This window comes from Eutrema salsugineum, unplaced genomic scaffold, assembly GCF_000478725.1.
Source record: "Eutrema salsugineum unplaced genomic scaffold, Eutsalg1_0 scaffold_2, whole genome shotgun sequence".
Taxonomy (NCBI): Eukaryota; Viridiplantae; Streptophyta; class Magnoliopsida; order Brassicales; family Brassicaceae; genus Eutrema; species Eutrema salsugineum.
Genome location: NW_006256829.1, coordinates 8036409 through 8051838, shown reverse-complemented (window position 1 = coordinate 8051838; position 15430 = coordinate 8036409). Strand labels below are relative to the sequence as shown.

Below are 15430 nucleotides of genomic sequence, written 5' to 3'. Positions count from 1 at the left end.
TGATGGAGGATAATAGCAAAAAATCTAGTAATACTAATTATAAATATCATCAAAGATTTGATACAATCACAATTTTGGGTCAGATTTTTAATCACACATTTCTATATTGGGTTTTATTAGTTATTAGTTTATTGGAAATATTGATTTCAGAAGTTTTAAATTAATTATTTAAAATAAATAGAATAATAAATTGTTAATTAATACTAAGAAGTTGAATATAAATTACAATAAGATCTAAATTCATTATTTTTATATACTTGATATGGTTAATCAAATTTCTATTTAATTACTAATCTTAGAAATTATGTAATCAGACAAAATGCTGAGCCATGGTGTATGTGATGGAGGATAATAGAAAAAAATCTAGTAATACTAATTATAAATATCATCAGAGATTTGATACAATCACAATTTTGGGTCAGATTTTTAATCACTTATTTCTATATTGGGTTTTATTAGTTATTAGTTTATTGGAAATATTGATTTCAGAAGTTTTAAATTAATTATTTAGAATAAATACAATAATAAACTGTTAACTAATACTAAGAAGTTATAATATAAATTACAATAAGATCTAAATTCATTATTTTTATATACTTTATATGGTTAATCAAATTTCTATAATTTTAATTACTAATCTTAGAAATTATGTCATCAGACAAAATGCTGAGCCATGGTGTATGTGATGGAGGATAATAGAAAAAAATCTAGTAATACTAATTATAAATATCATCAGAGATTTACAATCACAATTTTGGGTCAGATTTTTAATCACACATTTCTATATTGGGTTTTATTAGTTATTAGTTTATTAGAAATATTGATTTCAGAAGTTTTAAATTAATTATTTAAAATAAATACAATAATAAATTGTTAACTAATACTAAGAAGTTTAATATAAATTAAAATAAGATCTAAATTCATTATTTTATATACTTTATATGGTTAATCAAATTTCTATAATTTTAATTACTAATCTTAGAAATTATGTCATCAGACAAAATGCTGAGCCATTTAATTCAGTCACATCTCTCCACGTCATTTTCAATGTATGTACCATGAACTTAACAATTTCAACATAAAAATCTTTACGTATCTAATACTACTAAAACAGATGAAAACTTCTAAAGTGGGATTGTTTAGTTGTCAATTTTGTATTTGTGAATATATCTACTAAAATGGTATCATAAACTAAAAATGTATATGTGAATATATATATATATATATGTATTATTTTGCGGATATGTTTTTCATAATTTGGTGAAAACAACATTGACATCTAATAAAACTTTGTTAAGATTTAAACTAATTTATCTTATAAGAAGATATATAATTTTACTATACGGTTATGCAAAACAACTTTTAGTATTCTAATTTTTCTAATATAATTGTGCATTAAGAGAACTTAAAATAATTGATTTGGCTACCTATATTATAAAAATACATTATATTTTCTGTAACATATTTTAAAAGAATTACGCAGTGTTTAAACTGAGAATTCAGGATGAATGACCTATTAGAAAATAATGTTGATAGTTATGTTTGAAGATAACCCATTGACGGGATGTTGAATTGGGTGTCGTGATTTTAACCGATGCTACAAAAAAATATATAACTATTTGATTCGAAATATATATCACTATTGTTAACAAATGAGTATTGACATAAAATTTGCTATATTTTAGAAAATAATGACCAATATAATAGCATGTAAAATGCAACAAAATATATTTGTTCTTAATATGTTATATTATAAAACAATGAATATAATCGTATATTAGCTAAATCTTTTTTATTTTATTTTTTTCCAAAGTGATATTTTTAATTTATTTACAACAACAATTTTGTTATTAAAGAAATATGCAAATATGCAAATAAGTTAGAAATGACAGATCATGATACATTGTAACAAATGAAATAATAATATTATAGTCAAATTAATATGAATTGCATACCTTATATTGATGAAATATATAGATGTTAAAATATCCTAAAATGGTAAAACTAAAATTCAAATATAAAAGGTTAGAATTATTCATACACAGCTCAAAACATTAATTGCTGGTATGCAATTTTCCACTATAAATACATGCAAATTTTCATTTTGCAAATACCATTGAAACAAACACTAATCCATATTTTTTTGTTCTAAATATCACAAAATGGTGAGAAAGAGTAAAGGTCGTCAGAAAATAGAGATGGTCAAAATGCAAAATGAAAGTAATCTTCAAGTTACTTTTTCAAAAAGAAGATCAGGGCTTTTCAAAAAAGCTAGTGAACTTTGCACACTTTGTGATGCAGAGGTAGCTATTATTGTTCACTCACCAGGTCAAAAAGTTTTTTCTTTTGGTCATCCAAATGTTAAAACTGTAATTGATCGGTTTGTAGACAATGACCCTCCAACTCCTCAACAACATGGAAGTATGCAGCTTAATGAGATCCGTCGAAATTCTAACATTCGAGATCTCAACAATCAACTTACTCAGGTAATTTTTTATTTTGTTATTTAAAAACATTATTATGTTTGATATAAATGATTAAAACCCTAACTCAAATAGTTGTATTCAAATATATTTAATAATTATCGCAAGTAAGTATCATATAATACAATCAGAAGTAGATTTTTTCTATTTATTATAGATTTATATATACTCATGATATGCCAAAAGAATGCTAATAATATAATGTATATATATGTATTGTTGCAAAAAAGTATATATATATATATATGTATTTTTGTTATTATATGTGTATTTTTTTAAAAGGAACTAATTTGAGATGTTATCAAATGGGTTTTATACATAACTTTTTAAATCAATATATTTGTATATGTAGTTAACGAACCAATTGGAATCAGAGAAAAAGAAGAATGAAGATCTAAAGAAAATAAGAAAAAATTCTCAAGTGCCTGAGAGATGGTGGGAAAAACCCATTGAAGAACTTGATTTAGCTCAGGCTAAACAATTTAAAAGCAGACTTGAAGAATTGAAGAGAGAAGTAACATTGGAAGCCTCCAAAATGTTTCAAACAGCTGGTCCTCAACAAAACTTCTATGCTGGAAGTTCCAGTCATGCTCCTTTTGGGGTTAATAATGGTAACAATTTCAACCTCAATTTAGACCAGCTTAATCAAAGAAGAATGGTGGATATGAATGCATTCTACAACCAGAACATGCTTGTCTCTAATCGTCCATTACCGTTTGGAAACAATTTTCATGGTAATGCTGCAGAAATATCTGTTCCAGAATATAATATGACTAGACCAGGGTACAATCAGAACCAAAACCTGAACTTCAGAGGAGAAAACATCAGTGAAAATGAAGGTTATCATGGTGGTTATCCACCAGAATCTGGTTCTGGTTACTAATTGTTTTCATGTAATCCTCATTTTTTCTTATGTTGTTTACTTTTTCTTCAAAATTATGTTGTTACATTTCTACTTGTTATTGTTATGTTGTTACATTTCTCTTTGTTATTGTTATGTTGTGTTTTCTTTGAAATAAAAATATGGTTTTGTTACATTTGTTATCAAAAATAATAAAAAATAAACAGTAACATATCAATATTCTCTTAGTTAAGAATAGTATGGTACTATTAAAACAAAAGCATTAGGGCAAATACTAGAGATGACCATGGATAGGGTTGTGCGCTTTTTGGGTCTAATTACATAAATAAAAGTTATAATTATAATCAGTCATGCACCTATATGTAAGAAAAATATATTTTAAACTACACATACGAATGAAAATATAAGAAATTTAATTTAATTTTGAAAAAAAAATATTAAATGATGGAATGATTTCTAACAGTGTACACCAGAAATTCTCTCTAAGATTTTCAATATGTTCCTTTAAACATATAAAGATTTTTTATGTCTCTATTTATTTGCATAAGAAATACTTTTATATAAGTTTAGAATTCTAAGTTAGAGATTTTTGGAAAGAAAAAATGATTTATGAAAAAATAGTTGGAAAGACCAATTGTAATGCGCAAGATGACCCAAAAAAAAAAGGAATATAGTGATCGAAAAAAAGAAATGAATCGTGGATTTAGTAGTGGAAATCATTGCCAACTGATAGCTGATTAAGTTTTCTTAAAATCAGTATGGGGCACGTAAAGGTTTACATGGTAGTATTATTTACATGGTTTCTCTAACAAAGTGTGTCAATTTTTATTTGAATTTTGAGAGATCGAGAGTGATACCATTTTTCTATCTACGACAGTTAATGCGTGAATATTTGAGACAAAAAGATTTTAAAGAGAAAACCGTAATCTAGACAACTTGGTAGACCAGTGGTATTTATGTGATTATTTAAATATCTTACGTTGTTAGAATATTCTGATTACTCTTTTGTTGTGGACTACCAATTTGTATAGGATACTGATAATTTTTTTGACAAATTTTTGATTTTTTTTTTATAATAAAACCTAGCATTATTTACACTACATGCATGGTTTCTATAAAAATTGAAGTTCAAGCTTTTCTCATAGCAATGCAGCAAGCAGCATTATTGGAGTAAATGATATAATAAAGTGAGTTTTGAAGGAGATAGCAAGTGATTAATGGATATGGTCAATGGAAAGGTTCTGAGTTTTGGGTTATACAATTGGATCCGAGATGTGCGAGCATGGATCGATCATTCACAGTTTAAAGAAGTTGAACTTGGATGGATAAAAAGAAATCATAACCAAGCAGCTGATACAAGGCCAATGGTAAAGTTCCAATGCCCTGTTTCATTATCATTTTTATGTACCAAATGTATTCAATTATATTTTACATCAAGACTATGTGAACTCCTGCTTTTCATATTAATAAAAGCAGTGTTATTATAAAAAATGGTCGGTCTAATGAGAAAATTTTCAAATAATTACTTTCTTGGTGTCTTATAATTAAAGTTCAACGTTGGCCTTTCTTGTTGTTTAACTTGTTTGGTACGTAGCAATTTACTACCATATAAAGAAGTTGCATGTTGTTGTGTTGATGAACACAAAGTCAAATGTAATTTTAAGTTTTTGACATTTAGAAAACTAAAAGAAAAAAAAAACATAATAATAGTGATGTATGCACCATAAAATGTGCAAAGCTCATTGTTATTTTTGTTTTGAGAAAAACTTTATAAGGAATCTAGGTTTTTTGTACCCGTTATTTTAGCTTGTGTTATCGTAGCTCTTCATAAGGAATCTAGGTTTTTTGTTTTGAACAAAAATAAGTAATCTATGTTATAAATGAAACTTGTATTTAGTTTAGCCATAAATATGTGATCAGTAACTCATAAATCTCTCGAGGAAACCGATCCAACCCATAAAGATCAGAAATAACACAAGCAAACACAGAGACATATCCAAGAAAACGATAAAGATCAAGTTGAAGTCTTTTATGTCTTTTGTAAGCGAAACACACTTGAAAGTACAAAAGGAAAGAAGCTTCTTTCTGATTTGCTTACATCAAACCCTAGCGACCGTTGGAGAAGAATCAGGCTGGCTCACAGAAGATGACTTTGATGCTTCCATCAAGACAGCTGCTTGTTCTAAACAACTCTTGTTATCGTCATTCCCATTCTCAACTTCCTCTTTCGTGTATAAATGTATCTTCAACACCACATTGCAGAAATCACTGTTCACAACAAAAAAGAGTTCATTTTTTTTTCAAGTTAGCAGCTAAGAAGTTGTGATTGAGCTTTACAAGATATGATCTAACTTACTGCCATGGATCATCACCAACAACCATCATATCGTTCTCACTGTCGGTGTACAAGATCCTCCATCCTTTCTCGGGATCCCTGAGAAGCCCTTCCATGTTGAACAACCGTTCAAGCTCGGTGAGGAGATCATTGTACCCGTTTAGTCGGGATAAATCAATAGCTCTCCCCACCAGGCTTCCTTGCTTGTGAACCTTTTTGAACACAAGAAATCAATAAAAAGATACATCTAGAAATACAGCTCCAATAAGCCCAAGAGATGATGAAGATAAAGGTTTTACCTTTGTGCAGATCCTTTTGCTCGAGCTTTGCGGGTTAGCTGCAGGTGTCTCTACGGGTAAGGAGAATCCGAAAAGCTTACACTCTGATGAAGCATTCATATCAAAGTCCCCACCTTTCTGTTTTCCCATCATATCAATCTTGAATGGCAAATCAGCTGTCACATTCTTCGGTAGGCCACCTTCATTTTGTGCATCCAACTTTCTACTCTCCCCACCAAAGTTTATTGGGTGAACCGAGGATTTTTCTCCCGCATTGTATGGATTTTGATATGGAATATGAGAGCTCCTAATCCCTTGTGACGCAAGCGGATAGAAACTTGACTTGTTGGCTTGATTATACGCAAAGGGATCAGTGTATCCAAGACTAGGTTTTCCTGAAGTAGCAGCTGGACTGAAACCAGCAATTTGAGGGAATGATCGAAGTGAGCAAATTTCTTGACCTTGTAAGACCCTTGGAAACCTATCCAGGTCCATAACGCCTGAACAAGCTGGGTCCAGGGACGTAGCATCTACAAACTCACCAAAACGATCCTTCACTCTACTAGACAAAAGAACTGGATTTGCATGAGACTGCATCGCAAAATCCAGTATCCGGCGGTTCATAACATCAAACCCTTGTAAAGGTGATGCAGAACCTATATTTTCTTGACCTTGCAAGACCTTAGAGGGTCTAACCGACTCCTCAAAGTCCAAAAAACCACCCCTTTCTGCTGCAACCAATAGCAGTAATCTTAAAAATCTGCAAAAAGCATATCTTCCCAAAGAGAAGAGAGGTGTATTTAGTTTTTACCGGTTATGGGGTTTCCAGGTGGAGTAGTATCCAGTAGACCTGCCCACGGCCTTTTAAGCCTTGGAGATGACTGAATGCTCAAGTGTGGGAGAGAACCAGAGGGATCAATCTCCCATGGGGAAACTCTTTCTTGGTGATCACTCACAAATGACTCATCCCATCGCACCTACCAAACAAATTTGAAAAGTTTAACTACCAGTGTCTAGCAAAATGATAAATCTTCTACAAACGTTATTACACAAACAGATGAGGGAGGACGCACCAACAAACACCTCCATTTTGAGTTGGGCCACCTATACGGGTCCAAGTCACAAACTCCGGTCACTACACCAGCGCATCTGCAAGATAAAAGCAGGTTTAAATTTTCTTCCAAGAAAAGAAGCTGGCACACAAGCCACAACACGAAGAAACGAAGCAAGAAAGCAATAATACCTTCTCTCAGGAGAGTCTTCCATTTCAAATCGCATTCTGAACCTTGTTCCTATGCAAATGGGATTCCTGATGCTTGTGGTATACTTCTCATAAGGAATCACAAACTCTGCGTGCGTCGCTCTGTATATGAACCCATGAATCAACATTATAGTTCCTCCTTTAAATCCTTTTTAAGAAAGTTTAGAATCATTACTAATGGCGATTTCATTGTATTTTACCGTGGACTGTAAAACACATGAAACATGCTTTTTGTAGATACAGCATTAGCCACAAGAGACAGAATGTCGGAACATGAATTCTTCTCAATGATTGAGTCAGGAAGTCCGTTTCTTGGCCGTGCAGATCTTCTGATACCTAACCTCAGCTCTCCGTCTTCGTCTCTAGAAACGCAAATGTTAGAATTGAATATAACACTCTTCGATCAAGAAAACTCAAACCACCACTTCAGCACCTGATAAACTGAAATCTAAAGCCTACCTCAGAAAGAGAACCGCATCACCAGAGACGAGGTTCTTTTGACTGACGAATATACTCCAACCAGTGGTGAGCAGATGCCTCCTTGGTTGACCTAAGAGACAGAGCGAAACATATTGGTTTCATTGACAAAAAAAGAAAAGAAAAAGAAACGAACAATAAATAAACTCAACCGGAGGCCACCTCGATAAATATGCCGAAACTTCCACTCTACTCCATGGAGGTCTTTTGCAATGAGTTCTTGAGATGGTCTCTGTTGTTTGTAGTCCTAACATCCGTGAAAAGTTCACAAATAAGGCCTAGAACAAGAAGGTCAAACTAATCCTCGGGAGCAAAAACGAAGAAAATGAGATGCAGAGAAACCATACAAGAGGAGCAAAACAATCTTCAGCGGCTCTTCTAGGTACAGAGAAGCCTCCATGGGTGCTTGTGTCGGAAGCTGTTAAGGTTTTGCAGAACATATGAGGTGTTCGTTTGACAGATGAGCTTCCATTCCTCTCTTCCTCCCCTCCTAACTCCCTGACCTCTTTCCCCTCCACATTTAGCATCGAAAACTATAGAACACAACAAGTATCATTCAATATATCATCGTCATGAGATTATATCGATGCAAATTCATGAAGACCAAAGATTTCAATGCTTTATTTCTCTATGTTCCTTTCAAATAAGATGATCACAAACAATGTTATTCACAAACTCATCTACCATAGCGTCTAAAACTTTCACCTAGAATCTGGAGTTACACAAGTGACATCAGATTACTCTACTTCGAATGGGATAGGAGATGCTTCCAAACATGAATCAAATTGTCAAAGAACCAACACTTTCAGTAAAAAGAATACCTCTTGAAGTGGAAGCAGAGTGACTTGAGTATAGACCTCATCAGTTTCCTTGTTAGCCTTTTTCCCCCAAAAAAGGAGCCAAATTTGCAAACAATTACCACAATTAGAAAGAAAAAGACAGAACTTGTTCAAGAATAGTAAGGAGTAACACAAAGAGGAATGTTGTTAGGTAATGATTCAGATAGGCTTACAAGCAATTGAACATTAACCACCCTGCAGAAGATTTGGGGATGGAGGTCGAATTTTGGGATTTCAAGAGGAGATGAATATGAAACCAAAGGATCTTGCTCCAAATGACCTTGTGGGAAATACACAACTACATTGCCTTTCTTGGGAAGAGAAGTGAGAGGACCAGCACAAGCATGCCATAGCTCAGAATATATGGAAGATGCAGAAACTGTAGTAGATGATGATGATGATGAACCAGAAGAGCATGAAGAAGATGATGATGGTGAAATTCCAAGCCTGCCCTTCTCAATCCCTGTTCCTACTACTCCTCCATCATCTTTCTCCTCATCCTCCACTTCCGCAATTTCAGTATTCAGGTCAAATTCCATGGAAGCGCTTCTTAAATCAAATTACAACTTGCTTTTTCTTAAATCAAATTACAACAAAACTAGTAAAACCCATCAACGGAAAGTTCGCAAAATTCGTGCTTGAAGTGACATAATCCCTCTCCTTTTTCAGGTAAATTCCACAAGCAAGAACCAAACTTAATATGTTCTGCTGATGGGAAAGATGAGTAATAAGAGGATGAAAACAAGGATTAGAGAGAGAAAGAGAGAGAGGAGAGAGTATCAAATGAGAACAAGGATATGAAAGTATGATTCTTCTTCCTCCATTTGCAGGTACTGAGAAGAGGGAGCACAAGGAACAGACGTAGCTCAATTGCAGATGGGAAAGATATATATTAAAGAGAAAATTAGCAAAAAAAAAAAGTGAAATAAAAGACAATTTGGTGGAGAGAGAGAGAGAGATAAGCGGGGGAGACAAAGCCAAGACAGAACAGAACCCACACCTACACTCTCTTTCGCCTTCTTCTTCCTTTTTTTTTTGTTTCCCAATAAAGAATTATGAGTATTCGCAAAAATTAATAAATAATATATACCTATATTAATATACACACGTTTACACAGACAAAAGTTTACATGTTTTTGCTAATTATTTTCAGTTTTCTTTATAAATAAAAAAAGAAGAAAAGTTTGAGTTTTACAGTATGAATTTTGCGATCAACTAAAGGCCTAATTCACTTAATCGTCTGGAATTTTCTTCTTCAAAATTTGTTGATGAATGTATTAACCAGCTTCTAATTACGCCTTATAGATTATGATATTTTAGTTGATTTCAGCGTTTGTTTTAATGGTAATTATCAAATAAATCAATCTGCTTAACTTCTCAGGAATAAGACCACAAATGCTTTTCCATTCCTTTGCATACATACTCTTACAGAGATAACAGTATCTCTTTAGAATCATTCTCTGTTCTTTCTTTCTTTATGTTGTATATGTATTACTTGTTTTCGTTTTTGTTATTTTGTCTTTTCATTGCGTTGTTAAGAGCCATGCCAACCAACCAGCTATAGACAAAAGAGTAGGCTCCTTTCATTTTTCAATTGTCTAACAAAGCACTCTTTTTCTCTTTTAGTGAGACAAGAAATATGAAAATCAGCATTTTATTATCGATAAACTATAAGTACTGTAATTAAAACCGTATAAAATATACACTAGATAATCACACCAACTCATTCAGTAAGATATACTAATACACTACTATTTGGGAGAAAAAATTAGAATTGAATATAGAAGTTTGTTTAAGTGATGTATTCAACAACAAAATTTGAAAGAAAGGAAAAAAATGGAATATGTTACTGTGCACGGATTAGTTGTTTTGAAAATATTAAATTTCTTAGAGGCATTTAGGAATTAAATTATAGACCTTGATTAGGAAAATAACCATGCATGAAATTATTAATTTAATGTGTTCAATTGGATTTAGCAAAACTACAAAAATATAGTTGATGGTGGCGAATGATTGCGCGCGGAAAACATAACATATTTTATTTACTTGTATGATTTACTATCCGGTTAACATGATTAGAAAATGTAATTTATTGCTTCAGCCTTCAGTAGATTTATCTTTGATGTGCCATGCTTTTTCAACTTACATGCGTATTAAATAAGAAAAAAAGTATCTTAATCATGCAAAATAACTTGATTCTACTAACTGCGGAAAGTAATTTTAGTCACAACATGTAATAAACTAATAATTGACTATTCATTTTTACAGTTTTTGCTACTAAATTACTTACTCTTGCATGAATTTTTTTTTTAATACTAATTTACTATAAATACACACTTTCATAGTTTTTTAAGAGAGAAAAAGGAAAACAAAAAGGGATGATGGGATGGTAGAGGGAGAAGGAATGAGTCTCTTCTGAGTCTCTGAGTCCCAACAACTAACAATACCCCCCTTGATATTTGCTGCCATTTGGGTCCTACCTTTTCTCATTCCTTTTAATTTTATTTTTGGACAACTCCTTCTAAATTTAGCTTAATATTCTCCTTTTTTTCTTTAGTTGTTAATTACTATTCCTATGTTGATTAGAAGTTTAATCTTATTTATTCTAATACTGCATCACAACTCGAAACGTGTAACCTCTTAATCTTGATGATATGATCACCATATTCTTCTGTCTGCTGATCATAACTTTCTAGTCATAATATTATCTTTTAATTAGTAAAAAGAAAGAATGGAACGTATCCTCTTTTATGTTTCTTTCCTTACATAAATAATGTTAACTAATAAAGTTGATATTACAATCTTTCACCAAAAAAAAGGTTGATATTACAATATAGAAAAAAATAACACAGTTTGAAATTTAAAGTTGATTTTACAGTTGCATAAATATTGAAATTTAAAGCTATAAAATGTCTCTTGGAAATATTCTAAATTACGACAAACAGAACTCTGACAAATTTATTTTATCAATTTATAAAATTTGCATTCTTTAGAATTATAATTTCAAACCTATTGTAAAACCATAGTTAACGGACTTCCACAAAAACAATATGTTTGTCAAATTATTTTCATGGTAGACTCCGCCAGTACATATACTAGCCCAATTTTGCTGGTGTTTTTTCTATCCATTTATTACTTTTCACTATTTTAACAACACTTCCGCCCATAATTATAGACACGTACATAACAAATAAATCGAAAATAAACTAATAAAAATAATTGAAATAGAGAGTTTTTTGGTGCCACAATATAGATATTTTTTTATAAAAAATAGGAAGACAAAAGTTGTATGTTTTGGCAGAGAAAAATATAAAAAGGAAAAAGACAGAGGTGGATAATTAGGAGACGTCGTGTCAAAAAAATTGTCGCGAGAAAACGACAAAGCAACGCCAATGACTTTATTAAAGTCACAAGTGTCTGTATCATACGATTAAAGACACTCCTCTCTCTCTCATTTTATAATTTTTTTCTCTTGTAATAAATACAATGACTTTTCCTTTTACATGTTTGTAGTTAATTGCGGTTCCGCAATAACATTAACAAATAGTAAAGATTTTTAAAATCAGTAATGTTTAGTTACACATTTAGTACGTTAGGACCGGTTTGGTCTAGACAAGTAGGATTGTAATTTGGAAATTTGTATGTTTGCAATTGTTTTCGAAGCTATGCGTGATTGCTTGATAGTTGATATATCTCCTTCTGTGCTTTAAATAGAAGGATGAGAAATGAATATTGTATAATATTATTGATTTCGAAGCATAGTACTGTTTGCTATACTTTTTCTCAAGTACAGTATTCTCTAATTCTCAAAATACGATCCAAACAGTTGACCTGTTAGAAAACTAAAGGTATTTGACACAAAAAAAAAAAACTAAAGGTATTGTTAATATTCTTTTTTCTGTTCAAAAGGTATTGTTGATATTCATCTATTCACACTTGGGGGGGGGGAGACATTTTTTATTGATTTAGTTTACCCAATATATTGTACAAGCTAACTATTGATCGTAATTCTGTAATTCACCTATTCTTTTTAAGGTGTTTAACATCAAAACACAAAACCTTTTTTTTTTTGCCAAAAAACATAAAACACAAAACTTAATTTCGAACTTCACTAACCATCACAATTAACATGACGCATCACAGGGTTGACGGAGGTAAAGATCCACTGAACTCAAAAATAGAAGACCATTGGACTCAGAATTTTAAACTAGTAATATATATATACGTGTATATATATTGTTTTTGTTGATTAGTATATATTACTATTTTAGATGACAAAAACGAAACATATATTTGAGTCTCGTCTAACACTTTCTAAGCATGGGATAAGAATAGTAGTACGTTTTGTTTGTTGCTTAGATGATTACTAAATAAAGCACTACTTTGTAGCAGGTTATAAATGTTGATTATGACTCAGTAACGTGGATGCACCATAAGATTAGCTACAATCGTTATAGAATTCATATATCAACTTGTGATAAGAAAAGTGGGTCCATCAAAACAAAGAATTGTAGAGACAAATGGTATCCCATAAGGAGAAAGCAATTTGTCAAATTGGAGCCTACGTTAAAGTTGGGTCCTATTTTTTTGTTTGTTTTTGGTTATATGTATACAACAGATCAAAAATATCTGAGTGAAAGTCCAATCTTAAATAGTGTCAATTCAAACTTAGCAACACCAAACTCTATATCCTCGATTCCTTGTTATAACCCATTTATAAGAATCTAAAATCTCATCATCTGTAGTTATCTTTCCTAGTGGCTAGTATGGATGAATTTATTTAACTAAAAGATTCTGCAAATCAGAAAAATGGTTTGCACAGAGTTGATGTCATCTTATAACTGTTATAATTGGTACGAGTATTGTTTTTATATAATTGCTTTGGATATGGAATTGTGGTATTTGTTGTTTGGATCATCTTGTCTCTCTAATGCCAACATGCATAGTTGCCCTTCTAACACTTTTGATATACGTTGTTTTAAGATCCGCCTTCTTGTAAAGCTTGACCCCGTCAATATGTAATAGTATATAGAAAGAAAATATTTATACAAAACTTATTGAATCTGTCAATTTTTATATTGGTTTGTATTCATTTCTTTCTATCAATCGTAAAATGTATGCTTATTTTGTGGTCTCTCATAAGAATTATCGGAATGTTCTGGGATCGATTCCCATTTATCATGGGCCTTTTGTTCATACTGGGTCAGTCGGTCAGATGTTGGAATGAAGTTCTTTATTGCGCACATTGTTTGGGCTTTTTCACGGACATTGAACAATTATTGCCTATTTTACATTGATCACTTGGACCATTCCACTCGATCTCAATAATGCTTCTTTGGTCAATTCAACACGGTTCATAAATAGGCTTAGAATTTAATTTATATCATTTAATTATTTTACGTGCGAATACCTTCATTTTGAATAAAAACATACTTTTTACTGATTTATACAAAATTCATTTGTAAAAGAGTAACCATAAACGGCAAACACGACGACCAAAAAAAAAAAAACGGCAAACACAGTATATGGCCTATTGGCCTGTGAAAGATAGATAGTCTCTGGATGAGCCTCATAGAGATGCATCGTTATTGTTTCCTTTTGGCTAAATTTTCGATAAAGTCCGGAAGCTCTCGTAGACAATATATCATGGTCGGTATCAGCACATAATGGCCCCGTGACCCTATTATAGTTCATGTTCATAAGTTGTATAATTAGACATATATACTCATGAAATACATTTTCTCACGTCTGCAAACTTCCTTTTTAGTTCCCAAAGTATGTCCTAATATGAATTATATGCGTAAGAGGATGCAACTGATCACACAGAACTCGCAAAATATTTGTGACTCGAATATACAATATAAACGATCAAATAAGAGCTAAAGAGTTAATCAATGTTTGTGTAATACGTAATAAAATGACAACAAAGCTCATATTGCTTGCTTATTTTAACTTTGTAAAATACATCCATTTTAGTAGTCACGGACAAGATTATTTAAAAATTAATATCAAGGTATTCATAAAATGATTTTTATCGTATGTGAATTTTTTTGTTGTTGTATTATCTCTTTTTTTTTGTTAAATGTTTGACTCTTCCAAATTTAGGGTTGCATTTGGTTAAGAAAAAATAAGCACAAACATTTCAGGTTTTTATTCAACAATAACTAGTTGCAAAATGTAACCAATACAGTATATGCATCAACTCTCTCAGTTCAGTCTTGCTTTCAAGCAGACCCTTTCCTTAGGCTCATCAAACCGGCCAGTACAAATTTCTATACTTAATTGATGACATAAATTCGAGCTGTCGAGAGGGCAAATGAACTACTTCTTAGGTGTACAACTTTATAATAATGTGCTTCAAATATATATCACTCTTATTCCAGCAAAAAATGTTGGACTAATTTTAATAAAGCATGTGGGCTTTATAAAATTTTGTATGTGTGAAAACGAAATAGGCTTGGGCTCATAAAGAGAAAGCCTTTTAGAAGGCAACATGTAAATGAGGAGATGGGGAATTGTCCCACATCGGGTAAAGAAGGAGAAATCTTCTTGTTTATATAGGGGAGAAGACTCTTGGGAATCTAAAAGCTGTTGGAAGGAGAGATGGTTCCCCCGCGCGCTCGCTCGGCTCGGCGTGGCGCGTGGTAGAGGGCCTCCGGTCCATTAACTATATTTTTGGGCCAGACTCAGATAAATGTTTGGGTCAAAACAAACATTTATTTTTGGAGAAATCTGTTCAAATATTTCCGTTAAAGAATATTCGTTCCAGATTTTTCGCCCACGATCACCATTTACTCCAGCCAATTATTCTGAGCGAGTCTCACGGAATAATTGATTTCGTTTGACTTCAAAATCAAAACAAGCTCTTCTCTTGGCTATATAAGAAAGCTTTCCC

General features: G+C 31.9%; 2 protein-coding genes across 3 annotated transcripts; one reads left to right on the top strand and one right to left on the bottom strand.

The window, feature by feature from the left end:
- Positions 1–2162: 2162 nt before the first annotated feature.
- Positions 2163–3366, top strand: LOC18016922 (agamous-like MADS-box protein AGL62). Its single transcript, XM_006400786.1, has 2 exons — positions 2163–2486; positions 2836–3366. The coding sequence occupies exons 1-2, from the start codon at positions 2163–2165 to the stop codon at positions 3364–3366; spliced, it is 855 nt and encodes a 284-aa protein (XP_006400849.1).
- A 1853-nt stretch (positions 3367–5219) lies between these two features.
- LOC18016921 (auxin response factor 4) lies at positions 5220–9477 on the bottom strand. Of its 2 annotated transcripts, none has more exons than XM_024156194.1 (12): positions 8709–9477; positions 8518–8574; positions 8044–8229; positions 7859–7943; positions 7679–7769; positions 7420–7581; positions 7202–7321; positions 7032–7107; positions 6770–6935; positions 5980–6689; positions 5702–5892; positions 5220–5613 (listed from the first exon to the last, which is right to left on the bottom strand). In XM_024156194.1, the coding sequence occupies exons 1-12, from the start codon at positions 9072–9074 to the stop codon at positions 5445–5447; spliced, it is 2379 nt and encodes a 792-aa protein (XP_024011962.1). In that variant the 5' UTR covers positions 9075–9477; the 3' UTR covers positions 5220–5444. The 2 variants fall into 2 exon arrangements, with proteins under 2 accessions (XP_024011962.1, XP_006400848.1); XM_006400785.2 differs by having other exon boundaries at positions 5980–6686; positions 8709–9473.
- Between the last annotated feature and the right edge of the window lie 5953 nt (positions 9478–15430).